The 20,276-nt window shown below is 43.9% G+C and overlaps 1 protein-coding gene across 3 annotated transcripts in view; it reads right to left on the reverse strand.

Moving 5' to 3' along the window:
* Positions 1–20,276, reverse strand: part of PRDM16 (PR/SET domain 16) — a 228,737-nt gene that overhangs the window by 165,927 nt on the left and 42,534 nt on the right. For all 3 annotated transcript variants that reach the window (XM_042478732.1, XM_042478731.1, XM_042478734.1), the window contains exon 2: positions 5,215–5,265. In XM_042478732.1, the coding sequence (XP_042334666.1) occupies positions 5,215–5,265 (51 nt within the window). The remainder of the gene's footprint in view (positions 1–5,214; positions 5,266–20,276) is intronic.

The raw sequence follows: 20,276 nt of genomic DNA on the forward strand, positions 1-20,276 counted from the left end.
CCCAATCTCAATATCTATCTATCTATCTATCTATCTATCTATCTATCTATCTATCTATCTATCTATCTATCTATCTATCTATCTATCATCATATCTCAACTTTCTTCCAGCATAGAAACTCAAGGCAGCTAACAAATTTAAAACAATCCACATTGAAAACAATACTAGTTTTGAGTGATGAATGTGTGGAAGATGTATGAAAGATAGAAGATGAGTATCTGTTTAATAGCTGAGGGTATGAATATGTAAGATGAAGGTGTGAGTAAGTAAGTAAGTGAAGGAGAAGGTAGGGAAGGAGAGATGCTAGGGAGGTGGAAGGAGAGAATGATGGAATAAAAGAAGGGAGGAGGGAATAAGGAAGGAATGAAGATAGGAGAAGGAAAAAGGAAGAAGGTAGAAGGATGGAGAAGAGAGGATCAGAAAAGGAGGGGAAGAGATTACGAAGACCACAAAGTAAAGAAGGGAATGTAAATGTATGGAAGTGTATGCTATGGAACCATGATGGAATTAAAGAAGGGAGGAGGCAATGAAGAAGGAATGAAGATAGGAGAAGGAAGAAGGAAGAAGGTGGAGAAGAGAGGATCGGAAAAGGAGGGGAAGAGATTACGAAGACCACAAAGTAAAGAAGGGAATGTAAATGTATGGAAGTGTATGTTATGGAACCATGCGCTTGTTTATGCTTATATGTTACCCTGATAGTTTCATCCTATTTAGGAGGAAGCGAAAACAAATTGCAATGTTCTCGTAGGTGACTTATCCATCTTTAATTTTTTAACAATTAATCTCAGAATCGTAGAATCTTAGTTATATATAGAAATATAGAAATCATAGTTATATATAGCAATTACTATGTGGAAGAAGGCAATGCACACTTGAACGGAGGAGACCCGCACCAAAGAAAACATTGACCGTCTCTCCTTCTCTCTCTTGTACAAATATGACATTATCTCTTGCTCTAGTCCGTTGGTGTCGACAGATAAATCCCAACCCGCGAGAAAGTCGTTGCGAGCCTTTCTTTCCTCCTTTCCCCCCCGCCAAACGTCTCTCCTATTGGATTTTGATAAGACGGCTATTGAGCTTTAATAATGTTGCCTATCCATTTCAGCCGGCCCTTAACATGTCTCTTTATTTGTCCCCAAAGCCTCTTCAAGCAATGCCTTTTTATTACAAGTCTCTCTCTGCTGGCTCTCTGGGGAGACTGGGGTCGACAAAGAGTGATAGATAGATAACTCTATAGATTATCTCCCACAGCTGTTTTCTCTCCAGTAGCCCCTTCGGCTATTCCCTTTAAGTAAACAGAGGCTAAAAGGGGGTGAGCAAACTGGAGAAAGATGTCTCCCAAGGTCTCTTATCATCCTGCGGAGAAGGGAAGAATAAAAATACAACAGTCCATTGGAGACAGGTCTGGTTTCCGGCTCTTTTTTCCTTCCGCTTGATATCTCCCTGATTTCCAAGCATCTTTCCAAAAATGCTTTGGCAGAGAAATTAAAGACCGATCCTCAGAGGGTCCTTTAATGTCATGCAAACATTTTACTGTCATGCAAAAATTTTACCGTCATGCAAAATTTTTACCATCATGCAAACATTTTACCGTCTTCTAGAAAAGTAGGGGTGAAATTTTCAGACGGTGAAAATAATCCTGGCAGAATCCAAGTCGGATCTACATGTATTTTATCGATGCATCATTGATGTATTTGTGTTGCACAAGGGCCATACGGTCCAAGTCCTTTCTGCCACGCAGGAAGACACAATCAAAGCACCTGCATCAAATCATAGGATCATAGAGTTGGAAGAGACCGCAAGGGCCATCCAGCCCAACCCCATTCTGCCATGCAGGAACTCTCCATCAAAGCATCCCTGACAGATGGACATCCAGCCTCTGTTTAAAGACCTCCAAGGAAGGAGACTCCATCATACTCCAAGGAAGCATCTTCCACTCTTGAACATCTCATACTGTCAAGAGGTTCCTCCTAATGTTAAGGTGGAACCTCTTTTCCTGTCACTTCCATCCATTGTTCCGTGTTCTACTTCCTCAGATGCATCTGAAGATACACTTGTTGCAGGAAGTCTACCTTCAATGTTTAAATCTTTTAATTTCCCCCTCTATCTACTATCAGTTCCTTCTGCTTGAAAGTAAGTTGCTTCACAAGCCATTAAGCTTAGACTTGAACTCTTTACCCTACTGCTTTGACCTCTCTTGCCCCAGCTTTAAAACCTTGCTCACCCCATAAACTCCCAGTAGTGCTCCTTTACAATCTGTTTAGGCTGGAGCCCGTGTCAGATATTATAATTGTCATCATTGATGTTTGCAGGAGAGAAGGAGAGAGAACTAAGACGGGAACCGAAACAACGCGGCAAGGAGGGGCGCAAGGCAAATACTGCAAAAGGGTTCATCTTTGCGGCCGTAAAAGCCACAAAACACATACGCTCGCTTTAGAGGACATCAGCTTTGTATGGAAAAGGATGGGACCTCGGTGTGATAGCTCATTAAAAGGGTAAGGAATTGCCGCGTGGCTCCCTAAGCCAAGGAGGGCTGACTTTGCAGCAGAGGCAGTTGCGATAATAAGAACTGTCACCCTGTCACCACATCGCCGAGGATAATAGGATTCCTCTCGAAGTCTAGACAAACACTTGACAAGTTATGGAGATGAACAAGGTAAAAAGTTCAGCGTTTCTGCAAGGTCATGGGATGGTCAATGGAGGGCATTTCATGGGAGAGCACCCTCAACCCAGGCCCCAAGTTGCGCTTCTCGATGAAAGGATTAGTTGCTACATCTCAGGGAAATAGTTGGCGCTGAGCAGAGATATGTCTGTGTAACACTTTTGAAACTGCCTCCGGAGCCGGCTGCTTCTAGAAGTTGACAATGCTTGGTGTTTCATTGTAAACTCCCAGTGTCCTGAAAGTATCGCTACAAGACGTCCATAAGAAAGTAAGTCACTGCAGTCTTGCAAATGAAAATGCAATGCTTTGCAAAAAGAGCCTCTTGGAGAACACACTCCAAGGCCCCATTCCCACTTACAGATAAATCGGTGTGTGATTCAAATCGATGGATCGGTTTGACAGCGGAGCATGGTTCCCACTACATTTGCCCCGATCGCATTTAAAATAATCCACTTGTGGGTTCCCATTCACAAATGAAATTGATTCAAAATGATTCGGCTCCAGACGGCTGAAGGGGAAATTTGAACCGATTTCGATCTGCTTGTGGTTCACACTTGCGTAGATTCGATTTATTGAGAAAGAAGTGGAAAAAATAGTGTCAAAAAGATGTGGGTTGAATGGGTCTAGCGCATGGCCCCCTGCTCTGAATCGCTTCAGCGATTTGGATCAAGTGGGAACCAGGATCATTTGAACTGTTTCAAATTGATTCACAGTCCGATCTAAAAGGTAGTGGGAATGAGGCCCAAATTGTGGATTTTCGTATAAAAGAATGGACAAGCACAACCGACACCACAAATAGAGACATGTTGTAGTTGTCTGATAGTCAAGTATATACGGTAGATCAATAGAAAGGCTAAGATGGACTTATAGTCAAGTGTATACGGTAGATCAACAGAAAGGCCAAGATGGACTTACAGCCAAGTATAGACGGCAGATCAACAGAAAGGCCAAGATGGACTTACAGCCAAGTATAGACGGCAGATCAATAGAAAGGCTAAGATGGACTTATAGTCAAGTGTATACGGTAGATCAACTGAAAGGCCAAGATGGACTTACAGCCAAGTATAGATGGCAGATCAAGAGAAAGGCCAAGATGGACTTACAGCCAAGTATAGACGGCAGATCAATAGAAAGGCTAAGATAGACTTACGGTCAAGTATATAGTCAAGTATATACAGTAGATCAATAGAAAGGCGACTCGTAAAAAGAAAGGTGCGTAGATCTGCTTTCATTTGCTGGACTATTTCACAGATTCCCCCATCCTTGATAAGTCTGGCCAATAAAACCCATTATAGAATCGTAGAGTTGGAAGAGACCGCACGGGCCATCCAGTCCAGTCCATCCATTATGGGCTTTATCACACTAGCAAGATCCCGCAATTGAGCAATTCTGGGTTATATTGGGTTTAACTCCGGTTTTCCCATGGGACCTCGCTAGTGTGATAAACTATGTCAGGTAAGCACCACTGAAAGTTGAAAATGGATCAAAGCTACAATTCTGCTGGGATCCATCCAGGAGGCATTACAGTCTAGTCAAGTATACTTTTGTATGCCGTTACCCGCCTCGATCCAATACAGGGAGATCCGGGATATAAATAAATGCTATCATCATCATCATCATCATCATCATCATCATCATCATCATCATCACCACTACCACTTATGATTCATCAGACCATGCCAGGTTCCACCCCAAAAGCCATCAAACTATGCCAGGCACCATCCATGCATCATCCATATCTGCATGGTGCCAACCATGAATCACCAGCATCTCCTGATGTTCAGATGTATCCGCTCAGAATTTATTGGCCTTTCTGTGTGTCAAGGAAGTCTATGTCATCTTAATAAACATATTGACATAGTTTTTGGTGGGTTTTTCAGGCTATGTGGCCATGTTCTGGAAGAGTTTATTCTCCGAAGATGCCAGCCACAGATGCTGGCAAAACGTCTGGAATAAACCCTTCTAGGACATGGCCACATAGCCCCAAAAACCCACAGAAAACTATGGATCCCGACCATGAAAGCCTTCGACGTCACTATATATTGACAGTTTTATTAACCAAAGACAACGCAAAGGGACTTAAGACTTCTTCTTCTCTTTCCTCGCCGCCAAAAAGTGGAGGCTAAAGGCAGTCAGATCTTAAACTCAAGCTTAAACCATACTCTCTTTAGCTTGGTGTGAGAATTAACGTCCCACAAAGTTTCTGATCCAAATCTGTTCTCCCGCACAACGAACTAAAACTTCTTTAAAGCAAAGCAACTCAGGTTTCAATGCACCAGTGGAAACCCTGATAGAAACCCACCATTTAGGATGCAGCAGTCCAAAGACTTAAGACGGAAGATAAGCGTGAAAATTGCACACAAACGGCAACCGTAAAACACAGCCTTAACAAGAAGCAAAGGGAGACTCCTATTAAAGTGCCCAGTTAGCAAGCAAGGTCAAGAACATCAGGTGACAAGAGTCCTCTTTTCTCACAACAGACAAGACAACGGTTCCAGCATAGCCAAACACTGGAGTTGTGCAACTTGAGCCAGGTTCAACCTGTGTCCTACCTTTTTAATGCAGCCGTCTTGCAAACCGCTGTCAGGATCGGTCAGCATTTGCTGGAAGATAAACAGAAGACACAATGAGTCAACTTGGCACTTTTTGGAACCGACGGAACGGCGAAGCATTGTAAATAATGTTTGCATAATACAACAGTAACAGTAGGGTTTCAGATTCGGACCAATGTTTACTGTGATCTCAAAGGAGGCAACGGAACCCAAGAAGGATTCAAGCAGGCAGAGGAACTAAATAGATAGCTCTATCTTTTATCTGTGCTAGCGATGAGTAGATCATTGTGTTTCCAGTCTGTGTTTGGGGTGTGTATGTGGCCTCAAGACACCTTTAGACTTATGGTAACCCCATGAATTTCATAAGGTTTTGAATGTCATGAACTTTGGAGATGGTCTTGCCTCGGAAATTTAGGGCCTGAACAGACAGGCCAAAATAGAGCTGCTTCGGGTCACTTTGGAGGTATGCTGTTTAAATGATACACACATCTTAAGAGGCCAGAAGCTGCGCCAAAGCTGCGCTCTGGTCCTTAGGACTGGAGCATGGCTTTGGCACACCGTCTGGCCTCTTAGGATGCATGCAGCATTTAAACAGCATACCTCCAAAGTGACTCGAAGCAGCTTTATTTGGGCCTGTCTGTTTGGGCCCATAGCCTGCAGCACCTGATAGTTGTTGGTGATCTCCTATGCAAGCACTAATCATATCTAGCCTGCTTAGCTTCCACATAGAAATGCATGCATATTGAAAGGAAAGTTATATCCCATGTTCCATCTGGCTTGAAGGCAGTTCATACAAAAGGGATCTAGATGTCTTAGTGGACTACAGACTGAATATGAGTCAGCAAGGTGATACGGCGGCTCAGAAAGCCAATGCCATTATAGGCTGCATCAATAGGAATATAGTATCCAGGTCAAGGGAAGCAATTTGTCGTTGTTATTAACTGCCCTTGAGTCGATCTCGATCCATGGCGAACCTGTGGAAGTCATAGTGCCATTCTATTCTGCTCTGGTCAGGCCCCACCTGGAATATTGTGTCCAGTTCTGGGCTCCACAATTCAAAAAGGATGTGGAAAAACTGGAGCCATGTGTCCAAAGGAGGGCGACTAAAATGGTGAAGGGTCTGGAAACTATGTCCTATGAGGAACGACTTAGGGAGCTGGGGATGTTTAGCCTGGAGAAGAGATGGTTAAGAGGTGATATGATAGCCCTATTTGAATATTTATCATACTGAAGATGGAGCAAGCTTGCTTTCTGATGGTCCAGAGACTAGGGCATGGAGTAATGGATTCAAACTTCGGGAAAAGAGGTGCAAACATTAGGAAGAACTTCCTGACAGTAAGAGGTGTTAGACAATGGAGAAGGCTGCCTCAGAGAGTGGTGGGATCTCCTTCTTTGGAGGGTTTCAAACTGAGGCTGGATGGCCATGTCAGGAGTGCTTTGATTGTGTATTCCTGCATGGCAGAATGGGGTTGGAGAGGATGGCCCTTGAGGTCTCTTCCAACTCTACATTTCTATTATTCTATTTAGGTCTAGCACTTCACCAGACTACAAAAATCAGGATTTGATAGAACGTTGCCATGACAGTTAGAGCAGAATATAGCCCTATACATTGTTGTTGTTGCTGTTGTTGCTGTTGTGTACCTTCAAGTTGTTTCAGACTTATGGAGACCCTAAGGTGTCCTATTCCAAAACTGAAACCACTACACGACATTGGCCTCTTAGGGGCCATATTTAGGTAGTGTGAAAGGTCTCTTGCTCTCTGATTTCGTCTTCTATCATCCCTTGTCATTCAGCCCTGACCACTGACCTGTCCCATGGCCCTGGTTCCCAGCTTCTCAGGCCTGGTTAGAGCTCTATAAAGAAAGATGAAACAGAATAATAGAACCCTAGAGTTGGAAGAGACGACAAGGGCCATCCGGTCCAACTCCATTCTGCCATGCTGGAAGGCACATTCAAAGACCCTCCAACGAATGACCATATAGTGGAAGAACAAACCTAGAATCATAGAGTTGGAAGAGATCCCAAGGGCCATCCAGTCCAACCCCATTCTGCCATGCAGGAAATCTCAATCAAAGCATCCCCATTGACAGATGGCCATCCATCCTCTGTTGAAAGATCTCCAAGGAGGGAGACTCCACCACTCTCCTACTTGTTCCCACCTCGAATCATGGGTGGTCCAGGCTCCAACTCCATAGATCTCCCCCTTCGCGCACATCCTATGGAAACCCGCCATCTAAAAGGCCCACCTCCACAAAACAGAGTTCTGCCGGTTTCTTCGTATCGAAAATAATCACGTTTATTGTATCCATCATGCGTTCAGATGCAAATGTATCCTCTTATACATAGTCTTTGCTAGTCCTCTCCTAATCACCGTCCACATTCTGTTTCCTTTCCAACACATTTGCACAGCTGTTTTCTGGGAAGTCTCTGCAATGGTTCCAAGATGTCTTTCTGGAGCCGAACTTGCTAATTTGGAACTCGTAGTCTACTCCAGCTATTCCTCTCTCTCTTTCTCTCTTTCCTTTTACCTCCAACTCTTTCCACTGAGCAACAGAAGCCCGAAACGTTCTGCCCAATAAATGCACCAGCTGAGGAGGTGCTGGCTCCGTTTCGGTGTTTGCATGACCCAGCCTGGGTAAGGCCGCCCAATTTCCTAAGTTCAGCTATGTTGGCAGGGCTTTTTTCTCTCTCTCCCTCCTTCTCCGAGTTCAGCTGTGACAACAAAGTGTCAGATTCTTAAATATGAAGGCTTTCTAACTCCTCCAGTGTTTTATGTTGCTTTTAATAGACGCTGAAAATTGTGGTTTTGGAAAGCCCCGAAAAGCAAACAGTGGCAAAAGGTGAGCGCCGGAGGAACAAAGCAAAGTTTGTCGGGAGAAGTCAGCACTCTGCGCCGTATGCTAAATAGTTTTGCATGCCCCGCTGCAAGCAGATAGGACTGGCGCGATGGAGCAGAACTAAGCTGGGGGTTAAAAGGAATGGGTCGCCCTATAGGGTCAGGCCCATCGACCATGCTTGGTTTATCCGCCCAATCGGGACACATATACATTTAGGGACGGTGTGAAATTTCGCTACTCAAAGCAAAGCGCAATTTAGACATCTCACGACGGGCGCATCAAGACGTGAACGCTCTATCATAAAGTGGGTGTCTCCTTGGCATCGACAGCAAGTTGGAAAGGCAAGAAATGATCTCGGGTCTGGAGACCCGTATCTATTCTGATCTCCGCAGTGACTTGGCCTTGGAGTTGGGGAAAAGTGTATGTGTGTGTTGTGTGCCTTCAATTTGTTTCCAACCTGCCTTTCTGTTGGTTCAATGTACACAAATTTGATTTCCTGCACAAAATTGTTTTTTAAAAATTGTATTAAAATTGACTTTGGGCAATGTGTGTAAGGTGTAAGGTGTACATGATACATGCCACCTGGAATACTGTGTCCAGTTCTGGGCACCACAATTCAAAAAGGACATTGAGAAACTGGAGCCATGTGTCCAAAGGAGGGCGACTAAAATGGTGGAAGGTCTGGAAACCATGAAGTCCTATGAGGAATGACTTAGGGAGCTGGGGATGTTTAGCCTGGAGAAGAGAAGGTTCAGAGGTGATATGATAGCCCTGCTTAAATATTTGAAGGGATGTCATATTGAGGAGGGAGCAAGCTTGTTTTCTGCTGCTCCAGAGAACAGGACACAATGGAGCAATGGGAAGCTGAGCTGGGAATCGAACCCTGTTCTCCAGAGTTGTATTCCAGGCGGAAGAAAGGGCCATTCGCATCCAAAATCATAGAGAAATCAAAAATGGATCAAACATACCTCTATATGAAAAACCAACCTGACCAAGCATTAAAAAGCTTGGTGAAATAAGAATGTTTTTCCTTGCCTCTTGGAATGAAAGAGAAAGCAATGATGGAGGCTTCCTTTCACTGTCAGCAGATGTTGCAATATTGAATTTGCACAATTTGACCATGGAGCCTGACAATTCCAGAGGCAGCTCAATTTCTATTTCTGGAGGAATGCACATAGTAACTAATTTCTTTACGCTGTTCTAGTAAAAGCAGAAGAACAAGTCCATCCTGATGAGTTGCCTAACCAGGGCTGCATCCACACTGCAGAAATAGTCCAGTTTGGCATCACTTGAACTGTCACGGCACCATGCTATGGAACGCATGGATTTGTAGTCTGTTGTGGCACAACAGCTCTATGACAAAGAAAGCTAGATGTACCACAAAATTGCAATTCCCTGAATTCTACAGCACTGGAAGTTCAAGTGGTGTCACACCGGATCATTTCTGCAGTGCGGATGCAGCTAAGGTGAGCCTGGATTGGGGCTACTTCTTTCTGCCTTAATGATGGAGGAGGAGAAAATTCATTTTCTGGATTTGACTTCCTGCAACTTGCATTCTAAGCTCTTCAAGGGTTTTCCAAATCCTCCTCGCTTTCTGTAACTAAACATGTCAGGAGACGCCATGTGAATCTTTTTGAGCAACAGTTTACAAGCTGGCATGCTCTGTCTGCATTTAGCTGTAATTTGATTACATTCCCCAGGCAGATCACAATGCGCTTGCATAAATAGTAATATTATCCATTTATTCTATGCAGCCTGATAAACTGTTATTTCATGCGCGTGCACATGAAAGTGAAACACAGGAGCATGTCGGTTGGAAGGGGGGGTTAAAAGGAATCTGTTTGACTAAACAGTTTCTTTCTGTGTTTAGGACTAAGACGGGGAGGGATCCGTTTCAGTTTTGGTTCTGAGTGGAATTTATCAAATTTGCGCCTCTCTCAGAGATGCGCGCAGCTTCCAAATGGAAACAGATACATTTATGAGCCTGTAGTCCAATCCATCCTTGCAAAGAATGTTTGGTAATGTTTGAGATGTTTGGAAAACGCATGAGAGAGTTTTGCAGGTTTTAAAAATGCACACTGATGCGCTTTCGGCAATGGTAGGAAAATACAGCCATGCTGGCTCTCTCTACCATTGAGGAAAGTGTTGGACTATGACTCTGGACCCCAGGGCCTCATTCCCACTTACAGATAAATCGGGCTGCGATCCGAATCGATGGATCAATTCGACATCGGAGAGTGGTTCCTACTACTTTTGCCCCGGTCGCATTTTCTGTCATTTTCTGGTATCAAAGTAACCCACTTTTAGTTCGCATTCACCAATGAATTGATTCAAAATGTTTTGGTTCCAGCTGACCGAAGGGCAAATTTGAATTGATTCCGATCTGCTTGTGGTTCACACTTGCGTTGAATCGATTTGGTGAAAAAGAAGCGGAAATAAATCATGTCAAAAAAGACGTAGGTTAAATGGGTCTGGAGCATGGCCTCCCAGAATTGCTTCAGTGATTCGGATTTAAGTGGGAACCAGAGTGATGTGAATCGGTTCAAACCGAATTGCAACCCGGTTTAAAAGGTAGTGGGAATGAGGCCCAGGGTTCGATTCCAGCTTGGTCATGAAACCCACTGGGGCTGTGAATGATTTTCAATGTCTCGCTCTTTGCAATGCTAGAAATTAGAGGACTGAAGGACAATTTCATGGAGAGCACAGAAAGCTCCCATTTGGAGAGGTAATGCCCCCAATTTGGAGAGGTAATGCCCTCATTTTGTCTCCTATCTAGCAGCTGAGCCCTTGGTGAGATGTCCATAGCTTCGTCCCTCCCATCCTTCACATTTCTGTTTTTCTTAAACCCTTCATGGCTCGATCAGGTCTTTGTACCTGGTCTAAATCTGGCCCTGCACCCTGAAGCAGCCTTGTTCTGAAAGAGGTCTTTGATGGGCCAGGGATGGACTATTTGATCAAGGTGTGCTTGGTGTTATTTGAATTTGGACAAGAGAGGGGGAAGTTGGCTTAATGTTTAACTCCGACTCAGATACTTTCTGTGCAAACATTTCATCTCCTTGCTGAGTGTCAGTTTTCTCCTCAATAGGCAGCGTTGCACTCTTCACCTGACCCTCCAGACAATCTTCAAACACAACTGTGATTAATAGTCCGTTGTGTCTCTATGGGCTTCGGCACCAAGCAGATAATGCCAAGAGGTTCCACACCTATGAGGCCTGCTGGGAAAATTCCCAGTGGAGGAAATGTCATATGATCCTAGCAAATAATCATATTCAAAATGCTACCATCATAGAATCGTTGAATCATAGAGGTGGAAGAGACCGATCACGCCGAAACAGGTAAAATTAGAAGAAGAGGAAGAAGAAAAGTCAAGTCTCTCGAACTTTTGTGATCAGGTCCCATGACAACTATCAGGAAGATAAGCATTCCATCTAATGGGGATCATTTATAAGAAGTTCAATATGCAGAGGGCTTAAAAGTTTCAGCCAAAACAAATAGAAGACAAGGGAGAGATTACCAACTGGCACATTTCCCTTGCCAAGGGTAATCGGGGGCTGGCGATAGGTGGATGTTAAAATGCTATCTCCCGGTCTTCGGAGCCTGTTTGGTTTCATAAGGCGCTCTTATCGGGCTCGAAAGGTTCTGTGTTTGTGAGCAGATGAAATGCAATTCAAGCTTGCCAGGTTTTTTGGCTCAAGGAGAAGAGGAGGAGGAGGAGGGAAAAAGATCCCTGCGATCCCAGAACACATGTTTCTGTATAGAAATCCAGATCTAAGTGCCTTTCTTCTAATGATGACCTTCTCCAGCATTGGCTGCAAAGTGCCATAAGCACATCGCCATCTATTATAACATTGCGTCGATTCATTGTGGAGATTGGCTGCTCGATTTCTTCTTTGCACCCGCAAATGCAAAGTAATAAAACGAGGCACGGGTCACACGGAAAATATAAATGTGCATAAATAATTGTGGGTGGGTGTTTGCACATGCGCATGTTTATGGTTAAACAGTGAAGCCTATCTATATGCAAAGGGATCTTGTAGCTCCTTTGATACTATCTGGGCAAAAGAAGTTGTAGCAGACGCTTTCATAGACTTGGTCTACTTCCTCAGATGCAGGGATCAAACTGGTTGGTGCCCAGGAAGGACCTTTATATTCAGATTGTATGAATGGCATGGAAATGCATACACCGGTCTTTTCTGGGCACAGTTCACTTGATGCACCGGAGGCAGTAGACTAAGCTCCGGAAGCATGTGCTACAACTGTTGTTAAGACTCCTTTCTATACTGATTTTCCAGACTAACAGAGCTATGTATCTGAACTCAAATCTAGTGAGTTTTTTGGGCTATGTGGCCATGTACAATTTCCCTTGAAGCAGTGTCCTTTCTGGATATGAACCGAGGAAGAACAATACACCTGATGGTCCTTGGGTTTGACCATTTGGATGCTTGAGTCTTGCTTCGTCGAATACCTTGAGTCCACCTTTGCTCTAAACAAGGATGCAATTCCTTATGTTGGCAAATCCAAAATGGATGCACTGGGAATATCATAGTATAATATCGTACATATCGGTATGATATGCTTCCAACTGCGATCTCTTTTTAACTACACAACTGGCTGTCTTAACATCAGATTTCAACATCGCCAAGCTTCCATAAACTCATGCCAAACTTCCATTGACTCATTCACAAAATTTCCTAGGCTAAGAACAAATTCGCAAACCAAACAAGCCTTTCCCGTATCCGACTGAAACTGAAAAGAAAAATGCCGGAGTGGTGGAACTTGCATTTTTTAATATTAGGGGTCAAAAATCTGACTTTCAATAAAGCAAAGTAGGTGGTAGGTTAAGTGGGCAGGTTTTGTCTCTATATACGCTATCTCTTTTATTCATTTTGCGCCAGCCTTTTTTCATTACTGAATGGACCTAAAATATTGACAAAGCAATAAAAGGAACGAGTCTCTCCTGCGCTTTGAATATCGATAACCTGTTTGTTAAGATGATCTGTAATAATCATAAGTAAATAAGGACTGCTCATGCATCTTCTTTAATGGGAAAGCGGATAGATGGACATGATGCATTAGCCGCTGATGTTAAAGAATCCATGTGAAATAGAAGCCTTTATCATTTAGGGCCACGTTCCCCAAACTTTGGTCCTCCAGGTGTTTGGGACTTCAACTTATTTCCTGATCACACCAACGTCTGGGATCACATTCAAGAAGACTGATGGCTTGGATATCTGGTGGTTGATGAATCTATTTCTGGGGTTCAGCCTGAACTTTAAAGGCACCATCCAAGGGTTAGGTTTCAACTTCATGGAACATGTCCACATAGGCCATTCGTATTGGGCTTTCCTTTCCCTTGCACTGTCCTCTCCAGATGATGCAGGGCCAAATTTAAATGTGGATTGGCTACAGATGGGAAGGACAATCCTACAATGATTCTGGGCCATCCCTCCCATAATCTGCTTTTTAAATAAATACCATTTGCTCTGGCTCTTCCCAGAAAATCTGGAGAACTTTGGAGCAACTCCAGGTAGCCATCTAAACAATCATCTAATTTGCCTTAGGGCCACCGTAAGTCAAAAGGGACATGGAGGCAAACAACAACAACAACAACAACAACAACAGATAGATAGATAGATAGATAGATAGATAGATAGATAGATAGATGGTAGCCATCACTTTCTTTGTCTGACAATGCCCTCGGACAATGCTATGTTTGCTATACATGGTGCAGGCTGTAGAATAGCAGTCAGTTTTTCAAGATAGCCGCTGTTGCCATTGCTTTGTGTAGATGGGTGCAAACACTTACAGCCCAATCCTAGAATCCTAAAATCATAGAATCATATAACCATTGAGTTGGAAGAGATCCCAAGGGCCATCCAGTCCAGCCCATTCTGCCATGCAGGAACTCTCAATCAAAGCATCCCCGACAGATGGCCATCTAGCCTCTGCTTAAAAAACTCCAAGGAAGGACACTCCATTACAATCTCCGAGGAAGGAGTGTGTTCCACTGTCAAACAGCCCTTACTCTTAGGAGGTTCCTCCTAATGTTGAGCTGGAATCTCTGTTCCTGGAGCTTGCATCCATTGCTTTGCATCCTATTGTCTGGAGCAGCAGAAAACAAGCTTGCTCCCTCCTCAATATGACATCCCCTCAAATATATAAACAGAGCTATCATATCACCTCTTAACCTTCTCTTTTCCAGGCTAAACATCTTGTGCATGTTGCTCAGAACTAAGTACCACTGTGTTTAATAACTCTGAAATAACTGCAGGATTACAGCCTGACTTAATTTTGTGTTGTGTTGTAACCAGCGTTAAAGGAATTGCCACTATCTCCTGACACTGAAAGCAACCACCTAGACGGTGGGAAGAATAAAAATGCACATATTTAACAGCGGCCTTTTGAAACACCGCTGGCATCCGGAGGGAGCTGGGCGATTTTCCGTACACTGTCTGGGAACGTAGCTCTGCCTGGTACCCTGACAGAAAGGATGGGATATGTCACTTTGATTCCCACCAGCCACTCCACCGAACGTCACTTTAACATGACAAGGTCTTAGTCAGTCTATCCGATAGACTGAGAAAAATGACCCCCATTAGCGCAATGGAGGAAAACAAAGTTGCATGAGGTTTTGTGGGTTTTTAAAAAAACCGAATTGCAACCGGATGACAGATCCTTAGTGTCTGTCAGGTTGAAACATCGCAGCAAGGAGGAGGGATAAAGATGTCTACCTGGTACATTTGCTAAGAATAAGCCACTCTTTGTGTCTCTTGGCTGGCTGTAAGCAAAGTGTGCCTGCAAAATGTTCAGATTAAAGGAGAACCATTCCCGCTTGCAAATACCCAACATTTCCTTATTTTCTCTGAATATCTGCCACTACATTTTGTGGCGGATGCTGTCATTCACCTCTAATGTCCTGGAATGACGTGAGGCTTGGAAACATGATGGAGGGTTCGAAAGAAAGGCCAACTGTGAAGTCGAAGGCTTTCACGGCTGGCATCCATAGTCTTTTGTGGGTCTTTCAGGCTATCTGGCCATGTTCTGGAAGAGTTTATTCCTGATGTTTCGCTGGCATCTGTGGCTGGCATCTTCCGAGAATGCTGGCATAGAAAGGAGTTGTGTACATATACTGTTGGGTGAGAAGAAGTGATTTACATGTTAATCTGTGTATTGCTCTGTTGTTGAATGGCAATAGATACCCTGTAGATGTTGTCATTCAGCAACAGAACAATACACAGATTAATATGTATATCGCTTCTTCTCAACCAACAGTATATATACCCAACTCCTTTCCATGCCAGCATTCTCTGCAGATGCCAGTCACAGATGCTGGCGAAACATCAGGAATAAACTCTTCCAGAACATGGCCACATAGTCCGAAAAACCCACAAAAAACTATGGCAGCCAAGCGTTGACAAAGTTGCAAGAGCAACGGTCAACAAAGCAGAGAGGCCAAAATGGTGGTATGGGGGAAGAGACGCCAAAAATGAACAACGCAGTGTCATAAAAGCATGCAACTTTGGAGTTCTCCAAAATCACTAGAAATTAGAATCATAGAATCCTAGTGTTGGAAGAGACCTCAAGAGCCATCCAGTCCAACCCCATTCTGCCATGCAGGAACTCTCAATCAAAGCATCCCCATTGGCAGATGGCCATCCAGCCTCTGCTTAAAGACCTCCAAAGAAGGAGGGTCCACAACTCTCAAAGGCAGTGTCTTCCACTATTGAATTGCTCTTACTGTCAGGAAGTTCCTCCTAATGTTGAGCTGGAATCTCTTTTCCTGGAGCTTGCATCCATTGCTCTGGATCCTATTCTCTGGAGCAGCAGAAAACAAGCTTGCTCCCTCCTCAATATGACATCCCTTTGAGTATTTAAACAGGGCTCTCATATCACCTCTTAACCTTCTCTTCTCTAGACCAAACATCCCCAGATCCCTGAGTCGTTCCTTATAGCGCATGGTTTCCAGACCCTTCACCATATTAGTTGCCATCCTTTGGAAATGCTCTAGTTTCTCAATGTCCTTTTTAAATTGTGGTGCCCAGAACTGGACACAATATTCCAGGTGGGGCCTGACCAGAGCAGAATACAGTGGCACTATTACCTCCCTTCATCTAGAAAGAGAAAGAGAAAGTAGAAAGAGAAGCAGACTGCATGCTAGATGGATAGACTCTATTAAGGAGATCATGGGTATGAATTCATGGGACCTAAGCAGAGCAGTGGAAGGTCTTGGAGAAGTCTCTTCCTCATGGTCTCCATGGGTCAGGGTTGACTCAAAGGCTGTTGACAACAACCACAGATGTTGGAGAATTTCTTTCTGGATACACCTAGATACATTCACCCAATTTCTATCCAAGCCAAAATAAAAATGGATGGGCAATTTCAAGTGGTCTTTTGTGCATGGATGTAATTCCGAGAGAAACAAATCTCATTGTGCTAAATGGAGATTAAGCCTGAAAACACCATGGAATACCAAGCGCAGTACTGGGCTGCCATATAGTTACAGCCTTAATTCCATGTTTTTTCAAGCAACTGAATAAAAGGTCTATCAAGATATTTACAGTATAACTATCCATCCTCTGCCCCTTCCCCTCCGCCTTGCATTAATGCGCTAATATCGGGTGCAACTTGTTCCAGGGGCAAAATACAACATTGTGTTGCCACAACACAGTAAAGTGTTGTATTATTCAAAAACAGGATATGTTTTTAAAAAGCCCACTGACTTGGGAGAGAATGTTTCCTGTTGGGAATGGTTTTATACGGGGGCAAAAAGAAACAATGGGGGGAATTAAACGGACCCCCCATTCCTTCCTTTCTTCTGAAGTCAATAGTGGGCCATTGATATTTGCTCTGGAGAAAGGTTAACACAGCAACTGCGTGGATTAACTTCCATCGTAAGCATATAATCGCTTTTCTATTTGGGGAAAATAAAGCGCTAATGTTGTTTTATCTGAACAGATGGGGGTGCCAGGTGAGTTCGCGTTTAAGAGCTGTTGAAACAATCTCGGGCGCAATTCGATAATATTATGCTTGGAATGATAATATTATGTTTGGAAAGCCTCAATGTTTTATTTCATCCGCCAGACGATGGAGAGTGGGTGGCAATTCCATTGCCCTTTTTTTGCAAGACAGGGATTCTGGGAGACCCGCTTGGCAACGGACCGCAACGCTTTCCATGGGTGGGTATTAAAGTGCGCTAGAGTCAGGGAAATATATCTCAATCCGGGATTAACTGTGGAATTCTGGTCTCCAAAAGGGAACTGAATACCTCTAAGATACACTGCGACTGGAGAAGCCGAGGATGTTGCAACGGAGGCTTGATGGTAATTCGTCAGTGATCCAAAATGATATTCAACACGGAGAAATGCAAGCTACTGCACTTAGGGTGGAAAAATGAAATGCAGAGATATAGGATGGAAGACACCTGGCTGAATGAGACTTATACATGTGAAAGGGATCTAGGAGTCCAAGTAGACCACAAGCTGAACATGAGTCAACAGTGTGATGCGGCAGCTAAAAAGGCCAATGCGATTTAAGGCTGCACCAATAGAAGTATAATGTCCAGATCAAGGGAAGCAATAGTGCCACTCTATTCTGCTTTGGTCAGGCCTCACCAGGAATATTGTGTCCAGTTCTGGGCACCACAATTTAAAAAGGTTGTGGAGAAACTAGAGCCATGTGTCCAAAGGAGGGTGACCAAAATGGTGAAGCGTCTTGAAACCATGCTTTATGAGGAACGACTATGATGCAGCAACCACTGAATTTCCCTCTTTTACACAATCATTAAAGGGATGGGCCCTGTTTCCAGTTTTATGTCTGGTAAACATTTGTGGAAGTAGCTTTTTGTGGGTTTTTGGGGCTATGTGGTCATGTTCTAGAAGAGTTTATTCCTGACGTTTCGCCAGCATCTGCGGCTTTGGCATCTTCAGAGAATGCTGGCATGGAAGAGAGTTGGGTATATATACTGTTGGTTGAGAGGAAGTGATTTACATGTTAATCTGTGTATTGTTCTGTTGCTGAATGGCAAGGTCTACAGGGTGTCTATTGCCATTGAACAACAGATAATACACAAATTAACACGGGAATCACTTTCTCCCAACCAACAGTCTATATACCCAACTCTCTTCCATGCCAGCATTCTCTGAAGATGCCAGCCACAGATGCTGGCGAAACGTCAGGAATAAACTCTTCTAGTACATGGCCACATGGCCTGAAAAACCCACAAAAAAAGCTATGGATGCTGGCCATGAAAGCCTTCGAATTAATAGAAGCATTTTCCATTAATCCTCCTGTGCAAGGAATCTTCTACAGTGTGATGAAATGCGCACTACGCTTGCAAGAGTTTCTGCATGTCCTGAATGCCTTGCCCTCCTCACTTGAATCCCAGGAATTATAGGTTTGCAATGGTGCTGAGCCTTCTCCAGTATAGATTCCTAGCTCTTCCTAAAGAGCTACACTTCTCAGGGACTCCACTGAGACTGAAGGATATAGAGCGGCATCCAAGGAACCATAGGTCCAGTAAGGACAGCAGACAATGTACAGTGTGCAGCCGGCTCATAGTTCGGTCTCACTTCTTTCCCTTGAAGAAGGCATGCATTCAGGCCGTGAGCTCTAGTACATGATGCCACATTCTTTTATCCCGCTTCCCCTGCTGAGCTTAGTGAGGCAGAATGAAGATCTAGTGACCCAGACCCAGCCAAAGTCACAAAAACGGGGAGGGAGCAAGCGAATGGCTTTTGCCCTATGCTGGGAACAAGACTGCAAAGATTTGCTAACTTGCATTGTACTAATTCCTCCGCCAATCTGCATCGCTGCTTTTTCTCGCCCACATTCTTGGCAGTTTTAATTTCCCGAAGGACAATCTGACGAAGAGGGGGCTTTCGCGTCTTCCTCCTTAGGTGGCATCTAGGACATGTCTGGATAGAACTGAATGCAATTTTGAAATATAGCAGAAGATGTAGCAGAAACACGCTGGCATTATTAGCAACCGCTAGGAGTTTCCAGAAAGGCCAGCAATGTGTTTGCAAGGAACTAGAGGATGGACGTCTGAGTCGAAAACAAGATTTCGGCATCCCAACTGTCGCACTTGGCCTTTTGCAAAATCAAGGCAATGTCTCTGCCTTCAGAGACTGATGGCCCTTCTCAAAGATAGTCCCTAGGTTGCAATAGAAGCTCCATCCCTAACTGAGCAATCAGATCCTAGCCCTAGATCTAACTCTTTTGAGAGTGGAATGTACTGTATATACTTGTATGGTATATATGGTATATATACACACACACACACACACACACACACACACACACATATATATACACCGTACAAGTCAGCCTCATGTATAAGTCAAGGGAAGGTTTCAGGGTCAAAATCCTGGGTTTTACTATGACCCATGGATAAGTCAAGGGTAAAACCTAGGGGGCTATAAGGAAGGATGGAAAGGGGGAAATGCCACTTCTGTCCCTCCTTCTCCATCTCTGGACCTCTCCCAACCAATTACCAGGCACTGGAGGAGAGGTTTGAACATCGGATTGAGAAAGGAAGCAAGTGGATTGAAATGGAGAGTGGTTTCCATAGGAAGCCAGGTCTTGCAAAAGGGACTGGAGAGATGGTTTTAAATGGAGAGGGGTTTTTTTTTTAATAGGAAGCAAGGTCTTGCAAAATGGAGCAGAAAGAGAAGCAAGTGGGTTTAAATGCAGAGTTGTTTCCATAGGAAGCCAAGGCTTGCAAAACGGACTGGAGGGGGAAAGCATTGGAGTTCAATGGAGACTGAGGCATCAGGCTTGCTTGTTTTAGGACCCTTCTAAGCACTACTGATATACTGACCCTTATATAAGTCTATCCAAGATTTTAGGGGCAATTTTGGGGCATAAATCTCTTGACTTATGGTTGAGTATATACAGTATGTAAAGAATATAGGGGTTTTGTAGACCATAAGCTAAACATGAGTTAAGTAGTTTCAAAGGTGCTACAAGATCTCTTGGCATACAAGTCTACAGAGTCATGCAGGGACAATAAAAGGTCAATGCAACCACAGAACTGTAGTGTAGTACTGTTTTGGATTGGCTCCAATGTCAAAACTTAGTTGTTTTATTCCCCCCCCCCCCAATATGCACATTTATTTTGTCCAGTTTCTCTAGTTCCTTTCCTCCATTGCCTAATGGGAGTTGGCTATACGAACAAGGGTCTAGTGTCCAGATCAAGGGAAGTCGTAGTGCCACTCCATTCTGCTT

The sequence above is a fragment of the Sceloporus undulatus genome, chromosome 7, assembly GCF_019175285.1.
Source record: "Sceloporus undulatus isolate JIND9_A2432 ecotype Alabama chromosome 7, SceUnd_v1.1, whole genome shotgun sequence".
Classification (NCBI taxonomy): domain Eukaryota; kingdom Metazoa; phylum Chordata; class Lepidosauria; order Squamata; family Phrynosomatidae; genus Sceloporus; species Sceloporus undulatus.